The sequence below is a fragment of the Macaca mulatta genome, chromosome 9, assembly GCF_049350105.2.
Source record: "Macaca mulatta isolate MMU2019108-1 chromosome 9, T2T-MMU8v2.0, whole genome shotgun sequence".
Lineage (NCBI taxonomy): Eukaryota > Metazoa > Chordata > Mammalia > Primates > Cercopithecidae > Macaca > Macaca mulatta.
Genome location: NC_133414.1, coordinates 116,209,220 through 116,232,976, shown reverse-complemented (window position 1 = coordinate 116,232,976; position 23,757 = coordinate 116,209,220). Strand labels below are relative to the sequence as shown.

Below are 23,757 nucleotides of genomic sequence, written 5' to 3'. Positions count from 1 at the left end.
AGCTATATATAAGGCTCAGGCTTGGATAGATAAGCCCCTAAGGCCAAGCAATAATTGTAGGGATTCTTCTTTCCAGGAGATGCACAGAGGCCTCCCACAAGGCAGAGCAACGAGTAGAACACACAAGTGCTAGGCATCCCGGCACCTCCACTATTGCTTGCTTTCAAGGGAACTGTGTGTGCTTCATGAACCTCCAGGCTGTGTCTTCACTTGGCCTTAAGTTTTTGTTCCATGTTCTTGCAATCTCACTGTGCATATGAATTAATACCAGGATCATTGATTATACAATGATTATAATTTTATGTATTTGCTTACAGTGGGGAAACCATGGCAGTCTCGAATAAAAAAATCAAAGGGAAGACTTGGGAGCTTTTTGATACATTTGATCAGTGTAGTCAGCCAGTCCAAATGGATCATGCTCCCCAACAGATTACCTTAGCTAACTTAACTTTCAAAATGTTAGCTAACTTAATATTCATTTAGCTAATTTAACATCATAAATGTACTAGGGCATTACAAAACATTCTCTGCTGTTGCTAAGTGATCATCATTTATTAAGCAACTGCTATTCAGAAAAGCCTCTATCTGGCTTTAGACCCACTATGAAAGTAACCCCTCACGAAATATATCTACCTCCATGTCAAAAGTCTTTAGCATGCCACCTCTTACATATGCCTAAAATTGCATTTCTTTGTTTCTCAGCATCTTCTTCAACCAGAGGACGGAGTCAAACACGAGGTGAGTGCCGTCACTGGGTTCAGTCCAATTCATTCGACAAGTATTTTCTGAGCAGCTAATGTGTGTCCAGCCTTGAGCCAGGGAGTGTAAGGGGTACAGAAAAATAAACAAGGCATGCTTTCTGCTTTCAAGGAGCTGAGAGAATCCTGGGAATCTTCCGCCCGGCTCTATCGGGAGGGGAAGGGTAGCTTTTGACGTTAATCTAACAAGCACATAGAGGCAGGAAGCAAAACACATGATAACAATGTGGAGCATCATTTGTCTTGCTGTGGATCATCTGAAGATGCAGATACCACATCTGCTTTCACTTCTGGTCTCCTGGCTGACTTTAACAAGATATGCTCTAATTGCCTTTACACATCAAAAGATGAGCAAAATCCCCCCAACCTTTTTTTTTCGAAATTCATCCAGGAGATAAACAGCTCCAGGACAGTTTTGTAATCTAGTCATCTAGACAATGATACAGGAGAGAAATATAATCCTGGGAGAAGCAACCCTTGCTAAACTTTGGGCAGGGTTGGGGGCAGCATGTTAGGGCTGAGCTGAAGGCAGAATTCTTCACAATGACCCACCTAGACTTCCTATGGGCCTTATTATCATCAATAACTTGGAAGTTAGGAGTATGCCAACCACCCACAACTTTAGTGTGATAGTTGAAAGATGCAAATTCTCCACCTGAAGCTAACTAATAATGTTAACTACCAGCTTCCTGCCCCTCCCATCTCTGAAGAAGCCAAAATGGCAAGTAAACACTGGTTTTTAGAATCTTTTGCCAATGCCTGAGACCACGGAGGCAGGAGAGAACCTTGGTTGTGGCAGCCGTGAGGTGGATGATGGGGAGAGGGTTGATCACTGCTGATTGTACTGGAACCTCCTTGCTCAGCCTGGAATTTTATTAGAACATCTGCAGCTGCCTGGGAGGTGTGCAGTTGGCAGAATGGGGAATTGTTGGAGGTACGGAGGTCTCCCTTTTTAAGCAGCACTCTTCTTGGGCACACCTAGATTTCCTGTTTCCAGAACTCAGAAATGTCAGAGCAGCCTAAAGGGTCATCTGCTGCTAGGAGTTCAGTGTCAGGGATTGTGATCTAAGCTCCTTCATTCACACCCTTCTCTATCTCTTCCCTTGTACAGAGAGCGAAATTCGAGTTCGACTGCAGAGTGCGTCCCCATCCACGCGATGTAAGTGGTCATGATCTCGCTGAAAAGAAAGGGTCCAGAAATCCAGGGCTAGTGCTGTGTGTGTGTGTGCATGCGTGTGTGTGTGCATGCATGCAATCATAAAACATCTTTAAGGGCCTTCTGTGAATTGGACTCTGGGCTAGGTGGCTGGAGTTAAGCTGCTGAGTAAACCGTGGTTCCTGCTGTGTAGTAGTTCACAGACTAATAGGGAGACAGTAAGTCAGCCAACCATCACAACTCAGTGTGGTGAGGGAACAGGGAGGAGCAGCTCCACAGCAGCCCATGGAGATCAGGCCAGAGAAACCTTCCGGGGATAGGTGTTACCTGAAGGGAAACTGAAGAGTGGATCAGTTCGGCTCAAAGGGAGGAGCCTGCACAAGACATCGAAGGAACAGTTCAAAGTAAGGTTCAAAGTAAGGACACAATGGGATAAATTAGAGAAGGGTCAGTAGTAGAGTGTAAGAATTCAAACTTTATTTCAAATGTCAGAGACCCCCAGTCTCCGTCGATGGAATATGTTAGATACCTGATGTTCTTGCTAGAGGTATTTGACAATGTTTTGAAATGAGCTCAACTTTAGGACAGCAATCATGTAAAAGGAGTAGGAGAAGAAAGAGTAGGGTCAGTGGCTCAGGACAGAGATGGGTGCTTGTCCAGAGAGCTCAGTACCTAGGGTTGTGGAATCTGACTCCAGGCCTGACACCTTCTCACCTGAATCCTTCCAGGCTTAGGGTTGGTGAGGCGAAGGGAGTTGGGGCTGAGAGTTCCTTCAGCATACGGTGTCTACAAACCTGTGTCTCCTCTCATGCACTACTCATGCATGGTGTCTCCCACCTCTCCTGCTTCCCTGCTTCCTGTGTGGGAGGCACAGGGAGCTTGCTCCACTTTTCACCTTGCTACAAATTAAATCAGCCAGACAGACTTGGAATTAAATTACACGTGAACACAGCATAATGTTTAGGAATTATGGACCACAAATTCCTTTTGACAGCCCCAAGCATACAAGGTCAAGGACCCAACATCCAGGATCCTGCACAGGGGATGAGACTGCTATTGAAGCATCTGTTTCAAGGGACCTGGTTCTCTAACTGCCTGATCCTAGATGATAGTGTCTTCTAGCCACAGAATCATTCCTGTGATGTTTGATGCGGTCTAATTAGGAAATATCTCCCAGGCACCTTGACCTCCTGTGAGATGCAGAAGTTTTATGAGGCTAATATGACAAAGTACCAAGTTGATAAGTGCTATTCGTTAGTAAAATGTGAATATTATAAAGCCAAGCAAAAAGTCCCAATGTGTGAGACAGATGCCATTCTCCCTAGTAGTCAGAATGCCACAAATGTTCCCCAAATTGCACAGGGACTCAGGAAAGAACACTGGACTTAACAGAAACATCTGTGGATTCTTTTACAGGGACAGAATTGGATGATGTTAAGCGTTTGCTCAAAGGGAGTCGATCCGCAAGTGTGAGCCCCACCCGGAATTCCTCCAACACACTCCCCATCCCCAAGAAAGGCACTGTGGAGACCAAAATTGTGACAGCGAGCTCCCAGTCGGGTAAGTCTGACAGCCCAGCTGCTGAGGAGTGTGAGAAACAAACTTACCCCTCCAAACCCAAAGAATGGACTCAGAGACCCAGAGAATAGTGAAAGTGAGACTTGAAATTGGGGCCCACCAAACCTCATTCCAGCTAGCACAGGGCTTTCCCCAATAGCAACCTGTTTTAGGGCATAGATATTTGTTTGCTTGTGACAGCTGCCTTTGGTTTCCTAAGTTCCCACAATGTAAGACTCGGCAGGCATTGAATTTTATGGTTTAGGGGATAGAGGTTTTAGTTATGTTGATTATTAGATTGGTTGGATATTCCCTACTTTCCACCCCTAGTACTGGGCCCTATCTGATACTCAGGTCTTCTTTTACCCCTTGTGTGAAGATTAATCCTAACCATATCCACCCCTAATGAAGGGGTTTGCTTATAGCTCTCTTCTAGGTTTTCCTTAATGTTAGCTTTAAATGTTACTTAGGTGATTTATACACTTTCCATTTGTCCTTTTCCCTTCCTTCTGGGGTTTCTTTTACCAGTCCCTTGAGAGTAATGAGTTCACCCTCGTTCAGCTGTTTGCACTGACGTTTCAGTGGTTAGGACCACTTGATAGGGACCTTGCCAGCTTGGGTGGGGCTTATCTTCTTTTAAAGTCTTAATTAGTACCCAGTTGCCAGGCTGGAAGTGGTGAACTGTGAATTCAAAAGGCGGGGTTTGAGTTCGAAGTCCTTTTAACCTAAAGGATGACAGGGTGGAGGGTATGGCCAGTATATAATTTCTAAAAATTGGTTTTTGGTTTCCATAGAAGGAAGATCAGTAGTCCTATCTAAATGTGGGAGTCCACATAATAACTTGTAAGGGGACAGTCCCAAGTCTTTGCCTGGGCCTGTTCTAATCCTAAGGAGTGCTACTGGGAGACATTAAAGGCATTTTAGTTATAAAGATTAGTTTAATAATATGCTTTTTGAGAGTTTGATTTATTCTTTCTACTTTTCCAGAGGAAGGGGGATGCCAAGGGGTGTGGTAATCCCATTTAACGTGTAAACTTTCCATAATTCCCCTTAGCACCTTTGAGGTAAAGTGGCTCCCATTGTCTGAATGAATATTTTTTACCAAGACAAATCTAGGTATAATTTGTTTTAAGATTATTTTGACCACGTTCCCAGCGGTGGCAGTTGGGAGGGGGAATTCCTCCACCCAGCTGGAGAGGTGGTTTACCAGTACTAGTAGATACTTCAGTCTCCCTATTTTGGGCATTTCTGTAAAATTTACTTGAATGCTTTGAAACGGCCTTGACCCACGAGGTCTTCCTCCGGTAGTCTGTTTTCTAACTACTTTTTAATTTATTCTCTGGCAGGTCACACAACACCCACACACTTGTACACCCATCATTTTTGAGTATTGTATCACACATGGCCTGGGGACCCCAGTGACTTCCTTTATGCAGTATGGACATCAGTTTTCTCATCATGGGTTTGCTTATCATTTCTCTCTCACCAGGGAGCACCCGCCTCCCATCCTCAGTTTGAGTGGCCCCTATCTTGCCCAGCTCTTCCTCCTCCTCTTTAGAAAATTTATCACCTTAGGGATATTTGGGATTAGGCTAAACAATCTAACTTCTTCCTCCAGGGAAGCTTGCTTAGCAGCTTTATCTGTGAGCCTATTCCCTACAGCTTCTATAGTGTTTCCTACGGCTATCTCTACTGGAAGCAAGGGGCTTTTTAAAACTTGTTTGATCAGTTCCCCATGTACAAATTCTTTCTCCCTGCTGTTTATTAGGCCCCGCTCTGTCCAGATCTTTTTAAAGGTGTGTACTATTCCATAGGCATATTTGGAATTAGTATATACAGTGCCTTTTTGGCCTTCTAGAAGCTTTAGGGCCTGGTTAAGAGCATGTAATTTACAGGTTTGGGCTGACCAATTATTGGGTAATCTCCCTTTTTCACATAAGGATTGTTTCCATTAATGACAGCATAGCCATTGTGTTTTTACACAATTATTACTTGGGATGACCCATTTACAAACACTCTCATCCCATCATGTACTGGGGTAGCTTCACGTTAGTTTGATATGAAGGTCTGGTTTCACTTTAGTTTGACATTCTATGATATCCAAACAGTTATGATTTGATGCCTCTTTATTCTCCTCTCCTTTTCATAAGACGCTGGCTGGATTCAAGCAAATACATGTTGTCAAGACTAAATTATCTTTTCTAATAATATGGCTTCATATTTTAAAATTTGGGAATTAGTTTACCATCTCCCAACTCTTTGATTTAATATATTCCTGACCTGATGTGGGGTGCTCACTACCAGAGCCCTGCAGAGGATCAGCTTCCGACTCCCCTCCACCAGCAGGGCCGTGGCAGCCACTGTCTACCTGCACCTTTGTCTCCCCATCTCCCGTCTTCCATGGCCCCTCTCTCTTTCTCTGTCTCTCTCTCTTCCTCTCATACTCTTTTTTCCTTTTACATTATCTCTCTCCCCAGTTTCACCTTTTGTGTCTTTGATCTCTGTCTTTTCCAGTGTCTTTCTCGCTTATTTTCTTTTTTTTATCTCTCTGTCTCTGTCATCCCTGTTTCCTCTTTCCCTCACACTCAGTTTCTTCCTCTTTCTCTGGGCGCCAGCACACTCGCCATGTTAACAGCTTACTTACGTTAGCTCTCTCACACTGTCCACCTTTATCTCATGCTTCGGTTCTGCGGCTCCTGGCGCCCCCACACCTGCAGCTGCACAGCTGGCTCCCCCTTGCCTTCAGGGTCAGCAGCTTAACTCTTTCTCTCTGGGCACCAGCATAAGCCATGCTGTGGCTCCCCTCTGTCTGTCTGCAAGATGGACAGCTTTGGCTTTCTCTCTCTTTTTCTAATTTCGTTTCTTACTTTTAACAAAAACCTTCTAATTCCTTACTTGACTTTTTATTCCATCCATCTTTTCTTTTTTCTTTTTTTTTTTTTTTTTTTTTTTTTTTTTTTTTTTTGCGGTTTCTTGGTAATATCAGGCCAGCTTTTGGTCATAAAATTAACCTTTAAAAAGCCTTGCCCTACTAGGTCCTCTGGATCTAATCCTGATTTTTTTTTTTTTTTAATTTGATCCCTGAGCCTCTGCAGAAATGCAGAGGGAGTCTCCTCTTTTTCTTGTTGGAGCTCGAATGGTTTTGAGACATTCTGTGTCCTTGAAGTGGACTCTTTAATCCCTTTAATTATTCTTTCCCTTAGGTCCTGCATTTGGGTCCAATCTTTGGGGTTATTGTTATTCCATCTGGGATTTGCATTTAGGAATTTCTGCCCAGCTGGCTGGACTCCTTGCCCGAGAGGGTGCTGTCTCTCCCAAATGCTCATGGTTGCCCTTTTAATTATTCCCCTCTCTTCCCCAGTAAACAGAATAGTCATGATTGACATCATCTTAGCCCAAGTACAAAAATTGGGTCCTAAAAATTGATCTAGCTGCTTTGCTAAACTGAGGAATTTTTCCAAGAGCGGCCTTATTTCCTATTTAAAATTTCTAACATTAGTACTTGTTAGAGGCACACTTACATATCCAACTTCTCCCTGTCCCATAGGGACTTCTCTAAGAGGGTACATATTAGACATCTGCTGTTTAGAAGGACTAGGGAAATTCTCAATGTCCTTCTTACGTTGTTCTAATTCTTTCCTTAAGTTTGGATAAGGATTTACGGGAGCATTGGGTTTAGCTTCTTTATGACCCCCAGATTCCTCTTCCTCCAGCCTTCCTGTTAACCCCTGATCTCCCTGTCCTCTATTTTGTGAGATGTAAGGTGGAGCTAAGCGTGTTATGGGATCCCAGGGCTTTTTACTGGGCAAGGGCTTTTTACTATGCTCCTTTTTTCCTCTTGAAGGGGGAGTATGGGGGTTAATTCACTAATTTAACAAAGAGCATAACCCATCTCCTCTTGTGAGGATGGGGTTTTATTATTCACATAGCGAATTAAAGCTTGGCACACCCAGTCCTCATCTGAGCCAAACTTAGGCCAAAAGACTGAAGGCTGATGAATGGGCTCTTTGGCCCAGATAAAACAGTAATGCTTTATCATGTTTTGCTTTTCCTTGTCCCTGGTTCGAGGGTTAGCCCTTAAAACCCTGCAGCATTTTCCCCAATGGACTATTTGGGGGAATGTTAGAGGTGTATTTTTAGTTCCCTCTTTTGTTGGGCAGGGGCTCTAGGTGTTTGTTTAGGGTTGTCTTGCTGCATTTTGTTGCAGTCCACAATGCATTGCAATCCTAGTTAGCTTAGGGGCTCTTCAAGTTTTTGACTTATGACCTAAGTAGCTGAGCAAGCTGATAAGAACAGACAAAATGAGCTATTTTGCAGTCGAGTAAACTTTTATCTTAGACTAAACTTATTTGGTTTGAGTGAGGGAAACTAAGCAGGGTGGGGGGCGGGGAGGAACTGGTGAGGGAGGGGAGACCAATAAGCAGGCATTAGCTATCCAAGCAGGGGCCTAGTATATTCTGTTTCTTCTGTAGTTTGCTGACCTAAGCCAATTTAAGACACTTTGTCTTGGAAATGGACCACTGTATACATTATTTTCTTCAGAAGGGAAGGCATCAAGGTGGCAGATCTATCCTGGCCTGGGGATTCAACCACGTCTTGGCAGGCCTTTCAGGCTTTGCCAGAGACCTTGAAAAGCACTGAGCATCTGCTCTTCAAGCAGTGAAAAATGTGGGCTGTACCTATCCTACCCCTGGCTGGTCACCTATTCCACATGCACAGCCCAGCCCTAAATCCTAGAGACTGTCTCCCAGGACAGTATGTTGGCCAGGTCCCCCAAATGAAGAATATTGGGGAAATTTGTAGAGTTTTAATGTATTCATTCAGTGACTATTTATTAAATGTCTCCTCTATGCCAAGCACCAGGCATTGAGGAAAAGCAATGGACCAGAGAGACACAGTCACTGCCCTTGTGGACAGTGGGTCTCTGGAGGAAGTCAGAAAACCAACATGTCCCGGTCAAGTAGGATGAGCATTGTTTAGCAGTTCCATATTACATGCCCCCCAAGTGCAAGGTAGGTTCTGTGGGAGGCAGAAATATAAATTAGCAAAGTCGTGGAGGTAGGTGAGGGAAAAAGCCAGATCTACTGTGATAGGAAACTTCCCTCCCATTCACTACTGGAGAAAAGCCTAGAGATTGTGATCTTTCTTGTTTTTCACCCTAAAACCAAAATGTCAAGGCACTTTCTGACCTGCATGACTGGCTCCCTCTCACAGACAAATAAGCAGAACTGGCCCCAGATATGAAGAAGCAGGAAAATCCCCTCTTGGGGGCACAGTGTCTGGCTGGTTCATAGGGATGTTTAAGGAGGGTGGAACCAGAGAAGGCTGCCATGCATGCCATGTGGCCCCAGACCAAGGGCTCCCCTGCCCAGGCATGCGCCCTGCAATGGCCATGGTGCCTGGAATTCTACTGAAAGAGGTTCGCTTCGGGGTCTCATTTGTTGGTCGTGAAAGAACTGTTCTCTCAGTGTCTTTGAAGATGGAGCACTCAGCAACAGGTGGAGAGGAAGGCCATTGGTGGGACAGCCCACCAGGAGATGGGGAGCCAGGTTTAAAAGGAGAAATGGGTGGACCCCAAGGCAAAATATGGCTACCTCAAATTTCACCAGGAGCCAGCAAAAATTTCTAATGCAAGAGATAATGTTTTCACCAGCTCTGAGATTTCGGATGGAAACTACCCCAGGTTCCCAGACTGAGAGAGTTCCTGAAATGTGGAACTTCCAATGCCCAAACCAGAAAAGTCCCAGAAAAGTGTGGTGACTAGATTCCCCAGCAGGGAGTGTTGACTTGTCTCTCACTGGGGTGTGTGCATGTGTCTGTTTCCAGTGTCAGGCACCTACGATGCAACGATCCTGGATGCCAACCTTCCCTCCCATGTGTGGTCCTCCACCCTACCAGCGGGGTCCTCCATGGGGACCTATCACAACAACATGACAACCCAGAGCTCATCCCTCCTCAACACCAATGCCTACTCTGCAGGATCAGGTACCTGGAGGGCAGCCTACACCCTCTGTCACCCTGAACTCGGCATGCCTCTATCCTAGAGATGAATGACCCTCAGAACGTTTGCCATCCTCAGGGCCTCCTGGAGAGGCTTTCTGTGGCCAAACATCCCAGGAGACTCCCCCTGGAACTTCAGTTCAATTCAATCTAGAAGGTATTCTGGTATGTCCCCTTTAGGACATATAGCACAGTGTATCAGGAAAAATTGGAAAGAACACTGAAAATGGATGTAGAAGATCTAGTTTCATTTCATATGAATTGACAGTGGGGCCTTGAATAAGTCATTTGACTTCTCTGAGCTTCAGGGACCATCTCTGTAAAGTGGGGTCACTCACAAGAGAGACTTTGGCTGGACCCACTGTCCACTCCAGGTCTTACAGACCTGAGATCACCTGTTGGCTATGACCCAAGGTACAGTGCAGGCTAGTGTTTGATTCTCTGCTGCAAGGCAAGAGCCTGTTTTTCCTAAGAACAAAAATTTCCCAAAATATAAAAACCCAATCCTGGCATTTCTTCTGGTGCTTCTATAGTATCCGAATCTCTATCCCTGTCTGGGCCAGATGTCCCTCTCACCAGCCTTCCTCCTTGCCCCTGCAGTCTTCGGAGTTCCAAATAACATGGCATCCTGCTCATCCACTTTGCACCCTGGACTCAGCACATCCTCCTCAGGTCAGTGTCACCATCTTGAGATGACTTTTCCAGGCTATTTGCATAGAAGTGTTAGGATGCTTCACCCAAGAGCATGAAGGACTTTCTTCTATGCATACTGCAGCCCAGAAGCAGAGGCACAGGGCTGCACAGAGCCTGCCCTCAACCACAGGGAGAACTTAGACCTCAAGGGAAAGGTCTCAGGCGAGGAGACGTGAGCCCACATTGACATGCGTATTCTAAGGTGGTACCTTTCTTTTCTGGAAGAGTTGGAGGATTGGAAATGAAGAGTCTAATGGAATCATAGTGTAGGACATTTTCAGGGTAAAGGCATTGTTAATTTAGAAGGATTTTATTTCAGATCTTTTAAAGAGAAATAGTAATTCATTGAGTATATGCTTTCAGATCTTTCTATAAATATAGCACAAAGTTTGTTGGAGTAACTACACTGGGGTAAATAATGTTACTACTTAGCTTCCAATGCAAACATACAACAATTTTAAAGAAATATTTATTTGCTATGTTTCCACATACATCTTAAAGGCCTATATGTAAATGTTACCAGCCTACATCTTTTCTTTTTAAAGGAGTCTGCCTTCTCCCTGTGATAATGTGACTAATAAATATAATGATGTGAGCCTTGTTTATTTACTTAACTGATATAGAGACAAGTACAAGTTTTGCATTCAGATTTTCAGCACCTTCCTCCAGTTAACTAGAGGCCCACCAAATCCAGAAGACATTGGCTACATGTTTTATTTCTTCTGCCTTTGCTATTTTGCTTTGCAAAGTCCTGATAAAAACCAGGCCCCAAGGGAAGGTGGGCTGATATCAGATCCTTGATCTTGTGCCCCAAATAGCAAAGCTGCTGGCCAGCAGGAATAAGTTTCTGCACGTTGTTGAAAACAAACAAACAAGCAATCAAATAAACAAGGAGCCTTTGAAATCATAGTGGAGGTGAGGGAGTTTTATGTGTTTGTGTCAGGAGAAGGAAGGGCTAACTGGAATACTAGGAGTTTGCCAAGTTAGTGCCTCTCAGCACCTGAGGTGTCTGTGTCCATATCCTATGCTTACAGTTCCCACACTGTGCACCAAGGCACCACAGGAAACAGGAACCCCTACGATATTTTTAAATTTTGAGAGATCTGTCAGCAACATCTGTCAGACCCTGTGCAAACTACTGCTTTTAACTTGGAGGGACCTAACTACGTGATAAGTAGAACTGTTAGTAATTTTTGGCCTGGGGTAGGTAGGTGGGGGTATTAACAAAATTACTATGTTACAAAGAGCGTGGGAACCGAGGAAGTTTTGGAATCTGTCAACAAAAGTATTGATCATAAAAGTGGTTTGGGACTCTGGGGGCCGTCCTAAGCCAGGGGGCATCCCCCGTGCTCCCTGTACTCACCTGACCTCTGTTACTTTCACAGTATTTGGCATGCAGAACAATTTGGCCCCCAGCTCGACTACCCTGTCCCATGGTACCACCACAACCTCCACAGGTCAGTAGGCTAGGGTTGGAGCTTAAGGGCTGAGAAGCAACACCTCTTTGCAGCTACAACTCACTGAATTAGGAGACCCAAAATGTCCCTGAAAATCAGTCAACCTTTCCCACCAAAGAAACAATACCTCCTGCCCTGAGATATCAATCTTGATCATTAACTGGCTCAGACATGAGTCAAGCACACAGGGAAGTCTGTCCCGTCAACAGCATCACCTTGTGAGGCATCACTTGTATGTTCCTGTGTCTCTCACAGTCGAACTGTTAGGTTGGTAGTCTCGCCAGCTCACTGCTCTCCTTGACAACCCACTGTCACTGCAAATCAATCATCTGGTTGATTTTATGATGCGCCCCCTACAGGTTGCTGCCTCTGTGCAAACCTGGGGGTGGCTGGGGACATGAAACCTAGGTCAGCCTTTGCCCCCAACTTGCCTGCTACTTAATTGGCAGAGGAAGTCTAACACACAGGAGACAATGAGAGGCTCTATAAGACAATGGGAATAAGTGATAGGCCATGCAGAGCAGGTGTTAAGGGCTGTAGGAGTTCAGGAGAGAAGGAGATGCATGAGGATCTAGGAGGACTTCCTGGAAGCAGCTAGAAGTATGAGAAGGATTATACCTAAGAACATTCCATCTAAACCCTCATTACTGTTCCCATGACTGGAGAGAGTTGATTCATCATCTGCTTCTCACTGGAGAGGGTCGGGGGCACCTCTCTGCCAGGGGTGACCAGGCTTCTCCTGAGTTGCCTGGAACGACCCTCCCATGCTGACCCAGCTTCCTTTCTTGCAGCATATGGGGTGAAGAAAAACATGCCCCAGAGCCCTGTGGCTGTGAACACTGGTGTTTCCACCTCTGCCGGTGAGTGCTGCTCCCAGCTGCCGGGGGTCAGGCTGGTGCACAGGGAGGATTATTCTGCAGTAATCCTGCCTGTGTATCCTTCCAATACACGTGGTATACTGGAAGAGGAAATAGGACCCATGAGTGGTCTTAGACCTGCAAATGCAACTTGCCCCAAAGGCCTCTTAGATGTTTCCATGAGTGAATAAAGCTGAACATTCCCATGAATGTTCCTATCGGAAGGCGGCAGGAAGCTCCACCCTCCATACCTGCCTAGGGCCAGGCACTTGCACATTAGCCACTGCCCTTGACTGGAAGCCTTGGGCCCTTACCTGTTACATGCAGCTCATGGAGCCCTCAGAAGCTGCTGGCACCCTCCCTACTTTCTATAGAATCTATATCAACTTCATCCACATATTTCAGCACCATGCAGTGAGCTGTTTCCTCCATTGTTCTAATTCTGGTGTGTTGTCTTCCATTTGACAATTCATTTATTGGAAAGCCTTTACTGAGAACCTTCTTTGTGTCAGATGGACACTGTTCTAAGTGCTGACAGTACAGCGGTGAACATGACAGGATAGATTCCTGCCTTCACTAAGCTGACGTCAGTGGTGGAGGCAGATGACAAACACACAAAGTATGCAAGATAATTACGGAAAAGGATACAGATTTTAAGGACAGCAATAAGTGATGCGGTAGAGATAGGAGTGTGTGTATGAGGGTGAAGTGCTTTAGATGGCGTGGTCAGCTAAAGCCTCCCCAAGAAGGCAATGCTTAAGACCTAAAGGATAAAAATGAACCCAAGTTAGTTAAGGAAGGACTTGCCTGACTGGGGGACTTTTTCCCATTCAATAAAGATCCTGTAATCTCCAGGAGGGGAGGCAGCCCCCATAAACCAGCCATCCAGAGCTTCTGACATTGACCCAAACTCTTGGTGGCCAGGCCCAGCCAGGCATAGAGGGTGTCCTTGGTCCCCAAGATGCTTCGTAGTAACCACTGTCAGCAAGAACAGGAGACCCTCATACACACCTACTAATTTACCTTCCACCCCCCTTCTCTTTCTTCTCCTTCCTCTTCTTGTCTTTTCTCCCCTCTCCCTTCTCCTGGCACATGTCCTTCCTTCTCACCCATTTTCTTCCTCCCCAGCCTGCACCACAAGTGTGCAGAGTGATGACCTTTTGCACAAGGACTGCAAGTTCCTGATCCTAGAGAAAGACAACACACCTACCAAGAAGGAGATGGAGCTGCTGATCATGACCAAGGACAGCGGGAAGGTCTTTACAGCCTCCCCCGCCAGCATCGCTGCGAGTGCGTCAGATCCCGTGTGGCTTGGGTTTCAGAAGAAAGGCAAATAGTGTAGGAGAACAAATGTCCTAGCATGGTGGTTTGGGACCCTATGAGTCATGAAACCACAGCCATCCCATTCTAATGAAAAGCACCTGTCTGAATAGTATGTTCCAGGGTCTGCCTTTAATGCAGATGAGCTGAGAAAATTCAGGCAAAGAGCTCTCAGAGAGGCATTTGGGTGACAGCAAGCCTAACGGCAAACACAGATTGGGGCAGATGAATCCCAGGAAAGAGGGGCTTTTCTTACCAGTCTAACCTTGACCTTCCCAAGCAGGGTAGTGAGAGGGGGGCCGGGGAAACATAGGCCAGAGTTGAGAGGTTGAGAAGAAAATATGCCACGTTATAATGCGTTCTGTCCACAGCTTCTTTTTCAGAAGACACCCTAAAAAAAGAAAAGCAAGCTGCCTACAATGCTGACTCAGGCCTAAAAGCTGAAGCTAATGGTAAGAACAAATATGATTGTTGTCCACCTTGACTTCAGCCAGGCCACATTTCATTTCATTGTCTTTGGAGACCTTGCTACTCAAAGTGTGGTCCACGGGCCAGCAGCATCAGCCACACCTGGGAGTGTGTTAGAAAAGCAGGAGCCCAGCCCTAGCTCAGATCTACTGAGTCAGAAGCTGCATTTCAACAAGCTTCCCAGGTGATTTGCGTGTGCGCATTATTGGAGCAAAGGCCTGCCTCTGCCACGTCTACGATGGCATCTGTTTTCTCATTTTACTTGTTCTCCATAATCTTCAGAACTAATAGAAAAATGCTTTGCAAAGCACTTGTTAGCTTTATTTTTTTTCTTCCCAAATATCTGCGTTCTTTGTCCAATAACCACATTTCTTCATGATGCCCTGTAGGACTCTCCAAATCACTGATTTCAGGGAGGTCAGTAAAGGAAGGAAAATGTTAAGTCATAGAACATTTTTAAATAAATGCCAATCAAATCAGTTATCAGTTTAACAAGGTAAGAGATTGAAACCTGACTGTAAGTCTTTTTTTTGAGACAGAGTCTTGCTCTGTCACCCAGGCTGGAGTGCAGTGGCGTGATCTCAGCTCACTGCAAGCTCCACCTCCCAGGTTCCCGCCATTCTTCTGCCTCAGCCTCCTGAGCAGCTGGGACTACAGGCGCCCGCCACCACGCCCAGCTATTTTTTTGGATTTTTAGTAGAGACAGGGTTTCACCGTATTAGCCAGGATGGTCTCGATCTCCTGACCTTGTGATCCGCCCACCTCGGCCTCCCAAAGTGCTGGGATTACAGGCCTGAGCCAACGCCCCCGGCCTGACTGTAAGTCTTTAAAGTTAGCAGTTCCTGACATTTTAGGGGTAGGTCTAGGGCTGTGGAGTCAAAAGATCCTTTTCAGAATCTGATGAAAGGTATGAACAAATTGCCCAGTAAATTCTACACATGCCCACAAACACTCAACTTTCTTACTTTTTTTTTTTTGAGGAGTCTCGCTTTGTTGCCCAGGCTGGAGTGCAATGGCGTGATCTCAGCTCACTGCAACTTCTGCCTCCTGGGTTCAAACAATTCTTCTGCTTCAGCCTCCCAAGTAGCTGGGACTACAGGCATATGCCACCACACCCAGCTAATATTTTTGTATTTTTAGTAGAGATGGGGTTTCACTATGTTGGCCAGGCTGGTCTCGAACTTCTGACCTCGTGATCTGTCTGCCTCGGCCTCTCAAAGTCCTGGGATTACAGGCGTGAGCCACTGTGCCCAGCCAAACACTCAACTTTCAGATAGCATCACGGACTGAGGAACAATCCTCCTCCAAGCTCATCCTTCTCATTCCCGATTCCTTCCACCCCAGGTCGGGAACTTGTGTTCAGAGTCCCTTAACCAAGAAATCAGAGTCATTTCTCACAACCACGCTTATTGTTGGAATGCAAGTGGCACCCATAACTTGGTGTTCCAAAAATGTTTTGAGGTGTAAAGGTTTAAGGTCATAAGAGAATTAAAACATGGTACTTTCTCCCACCATTAATTGTTTGCCAAGCCATGTCTTCATGGATGTAATGATCACAAACATCAGATTAGTGAGGACTGAGCTGCTGGATGTTCCTGCACGTCATTGAAAGCACGTTTATTAAGAAAGTAAAGGAATTAAAAAATGGCTACTCCATAGGCAGAGCAGCCAGCTCCTCCAGTTTAAAAACTCAGATCAAAACCTGTTTTTCCTTTCAGGAGACCTGAAGACTGTGTCCACAAAGGGCAAGACCACCACTGCAGGTAGGTGAGAACCACGAACCCTGCAGTGACAGGATCCAATGGTGCTGCTTGTGGCTAATGGACCAGATGACAGTCCCTCGCCTGGAAGCAGTGCACAGAAGCCACCAGACTCTAAAGAGTTTCCCTAAAGGCTCAGAAGGGAGCAGGATGGGGGTCAGGGGAGTGGCAGGCTGTGGGTCAGAGGTGGCCGCAGAAGGAGCTTAGCTCAGGAGACGAAGCTAACAGGCCCCCCACCCCCAGCTGCCCCTAATTAACACTTGCTAATTAGGTTGTCTCCTAACACAACAGTGCGACTGTGTCTTTACACAGCAGCTCAAGAAGAGACTAAGCCATGCACGCCTCCAGCCCCTTAGCCTTTCCTCATTTCCTTCCACCGCCTTTTGATAGAAGCAGGTCAGGTCTTACCACCCCATTTTAGAGAACTAAAAACACTTTTCATTACAAAAAAAACATTGTTTTAATTCACTGGGCACCCCTGAAGAGCTGAGTATAATTCTAGGCGCTGTGAGGATTAAAGAAAGCACTGTGTGAACTGAGGCACGGAGATGGCAATGCTTTAGGTTTGGGTCCAATCAGATGCAGATCAATGCTATATTCAAAATAAAGATGTTTAAGCCTCATGCTATGCTGCTAACTCCTCTACTATTTTACATGCCTTGTCCCCTTTCATTCAACAACCCTCCCAGGAAGTAGGCAATCCTTTAACCCCATGTTATAAAAACAGAAACAAAGGTGAAGTGACCTTCTCAGGGTCACATAGCTGAAGCCAGGATTGCCAGACTTCTGGTCAGCACCAGCCAGGCCCTGTGCTCAGTCCGGGAGCCAACCCTGTCCCATGTTGAACAGCACAGGAACTTCAAAGCCCCCACTCACAGTCACTCAGGTCAGAAAGTCACCAAAAGTCAGAGAATCTGGAGGGAAAAGGCAGGAGCCGCCTGCATTTGCTTCATTTTCCCTGTCTCTTCCACAGGTATCCACAGCTACAGCAGCGGTGGTGTTGGTGGCACTGGAGGAGGTGGCAATGTTGGTGGTGCTGGCAGTGGCCCTTGGGGAGCGGCGCCAGCCTGGTGCCCCTGCGGCTCCTGCTGCAGCTGGTGGAAGTGGCTGCTGGGCCTGCTGCTCACCTGGCTGCTCCTCCTGGGGCTGCTCTTCGGCCTCATTGCTCTAGGTATGTGGCAAAGGCAGCAGGGCAGCCTGTATGGTAGGAGGCAGGCCAGCCCCACTGCCAGTCAGAAGGGCAGGAATCTGTGAGTGGGCCCACGTGTTAGGGGACGAGGGGACCTGAATGCATTGGTGCAGACCCTTGTTACCGCAGATGAGGAATCTGAGGCCCCAGGAGGTGCCTGGCCAAGGACATGCTGCCACTTAGTGGTGGAGCTGAATTTGGATGCAGCACCTGATACCCAGCCCCACCCTCGCTGCACCTGTAGGCCCCGCTCTAAGCACCTGGCTGCCCGTAGTAACAAGGTCAGGATTTTCTTAGTCTTTTTTATTTTTGCTGTTTCCAAGCAGCCATATCTATTTCTTTTCTTTTTTTTTTTCTTTCTTTCTTTCTTTCTTTTTTTTTTTTTTTTTGAGACAGAGTCTCACTCTGTCGCCCAGGCTGGAGTACAGTGGTACAATCTTGGCTCACTGCAACCTCCGCCTCCCGAGTTCAAGTCGATTCTCCTGCCTCAGCCTCCCAAGTAGCTGGGACTACAGGCGCATTCCACCACGCCTGGCTAATTTTTTGTATTTTTAGTAGAGATGGGGTTTCACTGTGTTAGCCAGGATTGTCTCGATCTCCTGACCTCGTGATCTGGCCCCCTCGGCCTCCCAAAGTGCTGGGATTACAGGCATGAGCCATCGTGCCTGGCCAGCCGTATCTATTTCTATCAGCGCTCACACCACCTCACAGGGAGAGTGAGGACAAGCTTTGTCACCCAGCTCATATGAGAAGACTGACTCCCAGGCCAGGTTTCTTTAAGGCTCTGTTGTGATGCTGAGCAGCTAATCCTGCTGGTGGCCACGGCGGATTGTCTCTGCATGAGTATTCTAGCATGAAGAAGTCACCACAGGCCCCAGTCCCTTGTGTCAGGCCCCCCACGAGGAGCGAGTGTGTGAAAGGCGAAGGACCGGGCCTTCAGTGACACAGTCTGTGTCTGTTTGTTGCAGCCGAGGAGGTGAGGAAGCTGAAGGCTCGTGTGGACGAGCTGGAGAGGTTCAGGAGCAGCATGCTGTCCGACGAGAAGCTGGAGAGAAGCAGCAAGGCCCGCCTCCAGGGCATGGCACCCACGGTGGGAGCAGACCTGGACAAAATTGGGCTGAACAGCAACGACCAGGAGGTGCTCTGGATGTTCGTGAGGAACAAGCTAATGACGGAACAGGAAAATGGTGAGAGCATCGCCGGGCAGAGGGCCAGCTCCCCTGAGTCCCTTTCTTCTTTGCATCTATGTGGTATGTGGGCATGTGCTGTGGGCACCATCATCGAGCCCACTCTCAACCTCTCTCCTCCTCCAATCCTCTCAATAGCCCTGAGAGGTAGGTGGGACCAAGACTGTGGTCCCACTTTACTCCTGGGAAAACTGAGTTCTGGAAAGAATTGCCCAAGATCACCGGACTAGCCAAATTTAGAATCTGATCTCTAGTCTTTGCTTCAGTTTCTTCTTCCCATACCATGATCCCCTTCTTGTGTGTGTGTGACGGACAGGAGATGTGAAGCTGACTCAGGATTTGCTTTCTCTTGCAGGAAATCTCCGAGGAAGCCCTGGCCCTAAAGGTATTGCCATGGATTGAACCTTGTCTCTGATTCATTTCCTGCAGTTGGAAGCGAGTTTTCTGGTTGGATTAGAAACCTTTTTCTTTGTTTTAAATGGGAGGATGAAGAGCTGAATGATCTCATGGTATCTGTTGGTTCTTTGTTCTAAATGGGAGGATGAAGAGTTGAATGATCTTATGGTATCTGTTGGGAGGGTTGAGATTTGGTTTTAGAGTCAGAATATCTTAGATAAGGAAGCATCTAAGAGAAGCCCAGCAATGGGCCCAAGTGACATAGACTGGGACTGGGAGGGACTCATGCTGCATGTCGCCTCACCTTGAAATACAGTTTACTCTGCCATACAAGGCAGAGTATGGCCTTTGGGTTCTTGCCCCGTCTCACAGTTTTCATATCTTTCTGGTTTCAGGTGACATGGGAAGTCCAGGACCTAAAGGTAATTATAACATGGGCATTTTTTACCTTAAATATTAGCAAGTGTTAATTGTTTCAAACAATCAGCAAGTGTCAGAAAACCCACCTTGCACTCCAAGAAGTAATTTGACAACAGATGGGACAGGCGTGTGAGGAGGAGAGGTTTCCAATCCCAGGGACCTTTGGTTGGACACAGAGCAGCTCTCCTTGGTCCAGCTGACCGGAGTTGGAGAGCTTCCGTGTGCACAGGAATCTCCAAAAGAATTTGAGCCCCATTCCCCGAGCCTCTGACTCAGGGGGTATGGATGTGGGCAGGAGTCTTTATCTTAGTCACCCTCGGTGATTCTGCAGCCAGAAGAATACTGAGCACCACGTTCAAGATGACACAATCCCACCTCTCTCCAGCTCCCCCCTCACTTCCTAGGCAACCCCAGTCCAGGAAGTCAGCTCTTCCACTTTGGGGCCCTCGAGTCTCTTTTTTCCCTTCAGATCCTTGCCACCTACACCCTCGCATATACCTGGGTCACTGTCGCAGCGCTCCTTCCCCAAGGCTCCAGCCTGCACACCCTTCCTGACCAAGTTAGGGATGGGGACTGATGCTGCCAGAGTGCCCGAACCTGCAGTTGTCAGATAAAATACAGGACTCCCAGTTAACTTTGCAGATAAGCAACAAATAATTTTCACTATAACTTGTCCCAAATATTTAATGGGACATACTTATAACTAAAAATATGTGTTGTTTATCTGCAATCCAAATGTAACTGGACATCTGCATTTTTATTTGCTAAGTCTGGCAACCCTACCCGAATCCCACTAGTGACTTCTTTGGGGAATTGGGCACAGTCCTCTGACTGACCACTCTCTCTTTTGCCTTTGTTCCTGCAGGAGATCGAGGGTTCCCTGGGACTCCAGGTACGTACTCTCTGATGACCTCCAGGGCTGCTGGTGTTGCAGCTGCTCAATCCTAGCTGATGGCTTCTGGGAGGAAAACAGGGGCTGAGATACCCTTGTGTGTCCACAGGTATCCCTGGGCCCTTGGGCCACCCAGGTCCAGAAGGACCAAAAGGTCAAAAAGGCAGTGTGGGTAAGAAACACATTTTTCTTTATTCATTTATTCCTCATTCTTTCATTCATTTAATAAACATTCATTAAGCACCTGCTGTATGCGAGGCCCTGTTTTAGGCTCTGGAGAGACATCAGGGAACCAGACAGAGAAACCCTGCTGCTGTGGAGCTGAGATCTGGGTTGGGGAGAAAGACAGTAACTGTGAAAAAACAGTGAAGTCTGTAGCAGGTTGGGATGACGAATGACACGGGAAAGAAGAGCCTGGAGGGATTTTGCAAATGAGAGCTGGGGAGGGTAATTTTACACAGGGAAGTCAGGGAAGGCCTCTCTGAGAGGCCGCCATTTGAGCAAAGATTTGAAGGGCAAGAAGGAGCCAGGCAGGAGAGATCTAGGGAAATCATTCCAGGCAGAGGGAGCAGCCAAGGCCAAGGCCCCAGGGCAATTTTCAAGGAGCATCAGGGAGGAGCAGACCTCTGAGCTGGAAAGTCCAAAGGGATGGGCCGAGAGGAGGCAGGCTGTGTGGGGCCTCAGAGGCCAGTGTGGGGACTTCGGCTTTGACTCTGGGTGAGCTGAGAAGCCATGTGCAGGTTTGGGGCAGAGGTAGAACATGATCTACTCACATTTTCAAAGAGCCACTCTGGCTTCCAGGTTGAGCCAAGGCTATGGGGTCCAGGAGAGAAACGGGGAGGCCAGGGAAGGGCTCCAGGCAAGTGTCTGCCGTGGAAGGCTGCCTGTGGAGCCCTTAGCTGGGGCACGGGATCCTAACTTGGAGGCTGGCCATCCTTGTCTTTAGGAGATCCCGGCATGGAAGGCCCCATGGGCCAGAGAGGGCGAGAAGGCCCCATGGGACCTCGTGGTGAGCCAGGGCCTCCTGGGTCTGGAGAGAAAGGGGAAAGAGGTAAGAGGCAATTCCTTCCCTGGCAGAGTTAGCTATGCCTGTGCTTCCTTCTCTGTGTCAACACCCATCCCTCCTTCATTCTGTCTCTCTCTCCCTCCTTCCTTCATTTACTGAGCGCTCACCCTGAGTCAGGGTCTGTGCTAGGCCCTGCGGAGACATTCGGCATGGGCTGGGCTGGGCTGCAGGGCCAGTCCTAGGGCTGAGGACCCATCGGACACCCCTGGAATCCACAGGGAAAGTGGTCATAGGAGCAGTAGCCTTCCCAGAGTTGGGTGGTAAGGAGGGTGGGGCTCAGGGGGCAGGGCAGAGCAGAGTTCATTGTAAGGTGGAGTGGTGCACAGACCTTTGAGCCTCTCTGTAGGGAAAAGAAAGAGAGATCAGACACTGTGTCTATGTAGAAAGGGAAGACATAAGAAATTGCATTTTGATCTATACCTTAAACAATTGCTTTGCTGAGATGTTGTTAATTTGTAACTTTGCCCCAGCCACTTTGCCCCAACCTTGAGCTCACAAAAAAACACATGTGTTGTATGGAATCAAGGTTTAAGGGATCTAGGGCTGTGCAGGACGTACCTTGTTAACAAAATGTTTACAAGCAGTATGCGTGGTAAAAGTCATCGCCATTCTCTAGTCTCAATAAACCAGGGGCACAATGCACTGAGAAAAGCCGCAGGGACCTCTGCCCTGGAAAGCCGAGTATTGCCCAAGGTTTCTCCCCATGTGATAGTCTGAAATATGGCCTCGTGGGTTGAGAAAGACCTGACCATCCCCCAGCCAGACACCCGTAAAGGGTCTGTGCTGAGGCGGATTAGTAAAAGAGAAAAGCCTCTTGCAGTTGAGATAGAGGAAGGCCACTGTCTGCTGCCTGCCCCTGGGAACGGAAAGTCTCGGTATAAAACCCGATTGTACATATGTTCAATTCTCGATGGCGGGAGGTGAGACATGTTGGCAGCAATGCTGCTTTGTTATTCTTTACTCCACTGAGATGTTTGGGCGGAGAGAAGCATAAATCTGGCCTACCTGCACATCCAGGCATAGTACCTCCCCTGGAACTTAATTATGACATAGATTCTTTTGCTCACATGTTTTTTTGCTGACCTTCTCCTTATTATCACCCTGCTCTCCTACTGCATTCCTCTTTCTGAGATAATGAAAATAATCATCAATAAAAATTGAAAAAACTCAGAGACTGGTGCCAGTGCAGGTCCTTGGTACACTGAGTGCCGGTCTCCTGGGCCCACTGTTGTTTCTCTATACTTTGTTTCTGTGTCTTATTTCTTTTCTCAGTCTCTCGTCCCACCTGATGAGATATACCCACAGGTGTGGAGGTGCAGGCCACCCCTTCACCTCTCCTGGCTGGAAGGAGGCCAGGAGGGAGGTAGGGAAGGCCCCAGATGTAGGTTCAGTGCTGGAGGGACTGGGGAAGGTGTTGCAATTCCATCCTTAACTATTAGACTGCTTTTGTCAGGGGAAACCAAGACAGATACCAGAAATCCTCTTAATGCTAACAGACTGTGAGCAGGAAGCTTTATTTTCAGTTTTACTTTCTCTTTAAAATATTGCTGAACCAGACAATAAAATTTATTGAGTGCCTACTAGGTGACAGACTCTATAGACTATAAAGTATCTGGGGGTAGGAACTGGAGGAGTTTTGCTGATAAGTGGCCTCACTGGGGCACCAATTGAATCCAAGACCACTAGCAGGGTGGGAAGCATCCCCTCCAAATGACAGTGTCAGGGTAGGGGGCAGCCACACTGGGGCCTCTCCTAAAGTGCTCATCCCTCCATTTCTCTTCAGGGGCCGCTGGTGAACCAGGTCCTCACGGCCCACCTGGTGTCCCAGGTTCTGTGGGTCCCAAAGGTAAGTCCAGTGTGCAGGGAGGAATCAGTTTCCCAGAGGAGAAGGCACATTCAGGATGGATCACAGAGAAGAGGCCCTGGGACCCCAGACAGCCCTAACCACCTGCCCCAGGCCTATGCAGGGGTGGTGGGTGGGTCCAAAGAGCATCCCCCAAAAAAGCAGTCCCTGGAGAGTCAAGACTGGGGCTGTAAGTTTAGCCCCATAATGGGCTTGGGGCCATGTTTCCATCTCTCTTTAATGGCCCCGTTATGTGATCCCTAGGCAGGTCGATGGATCATTCAGGAAATCGGAAATTAGACCATTTCCTTGACTGACTGCAGCCCAGATGCACACATCAAAAGTAACATGTCTGGGCAACCCAGGGAGAGTGGGCCCCTTCTCAAAGCCCAAATGTTCTACTGCCCCAGCCCAAATGTTCTACTCTGAGCAGGAAAGAGCAAGGGGTAGTTTGATCCCACCCAGCTGCAGCCCCCTCCCTAAGGAGGACATGCACTGGGGTCACTCCCGGCCTGCAATACACTCACACAGCCCTCACCTGGAAGACAGCATCCCCAACCCCCACCTGCCCTTCACCGGGGCCAGATGTCCCCACCTGTACCTGCCCCTCTGCTGACTGCTGTCTCGTCCTCCTCAGGTTCCAGCGGCTCTCCTGGCCCACAGGGCCCTCCAGGTCAGTGTGCTGCTTCTTGTAAACAGGTTGTATTTCTGGGGCAAAGGTGGCAATGTTAAAAGGAA

At 47.4% G+C, this 23,757-nt stretch overlaps 1 protein-coding gene across 1 annotated transcript in view; it reads left to right on the top strand.

The window, feature by feature from the left end:
- Window positions 1–23,757, top strand: part of COL17A1 (collagen type XVII alpha 1 chain) — a 55,569-nt gene that overhangs the window by 12,090 nt on the left and 19,722 nt on the right. Inside the window, exons 7-25 of the mRNA XM_077947985.1 lie at window positions 703–738; window positions 1,870–1,917; window positions 3,331–3,474; window positions 9,298–9,456; window positions 10,072–10,143; window positions 11,550–11,621; window positions 12,413–12,481; window positions 13,607–13,768; window positions 14,170–14,250; window positions 15,985–16,029; window positions 17,000–17,197; window positions 18,184–18,402; window positions 18,758–18,787; window positions 19,194–19,220; window positions 20,084–20,110; window positions 20,220–20,282; window positions 21,057–21,161; window positions 22,960–23,022; window positions 23,657–23,692. Coding sequence (XP_077804111.1) covers window positions 703–738; window positions 1,870–1,917; window positions 3,331–3,474; window positions 9,298–9,456; window positions 10,072–10,143; window positions 11,550–11,621; window positions 12,413–12,481; window positions 13,607–13,768; window positions 14,170–14,250; window positions 15,985–16,029; window positions 17,000–17,197; window positions 18,184–18,402; window positions 18,758–18,787; window positions 19,194–19,220; window positions 20,084–20,110; window positions 20,220–20,282; window positions 21,057–21,161; window positions 22,960–23,022; window positions 23,657–23,692 — 1,656 coding nt within the window. The remainder of the gene's footprint in view (window positions 1–702; window positions 739–1,869; window positions 1,918–3,330; window positions 3,475–9,297; window positions 9,457–10,071; window positions 10,144–11,549; window positions 11,622–12,412; window positions 12,482–13,606; window positions 13,769–14,169; window positions 14,251–15,984; window positions 16,030–16,999; window positions 17,198–18,183; window positions 18,403–18,757; window positions 18,788–19,193; window positions 19,221–20,083; window positions 20,111–20,219; window positions 20,283–21,056; window positions 21,162–22,959; window positions 23,023–23,656; window positions 23,693–23,757) is intronic.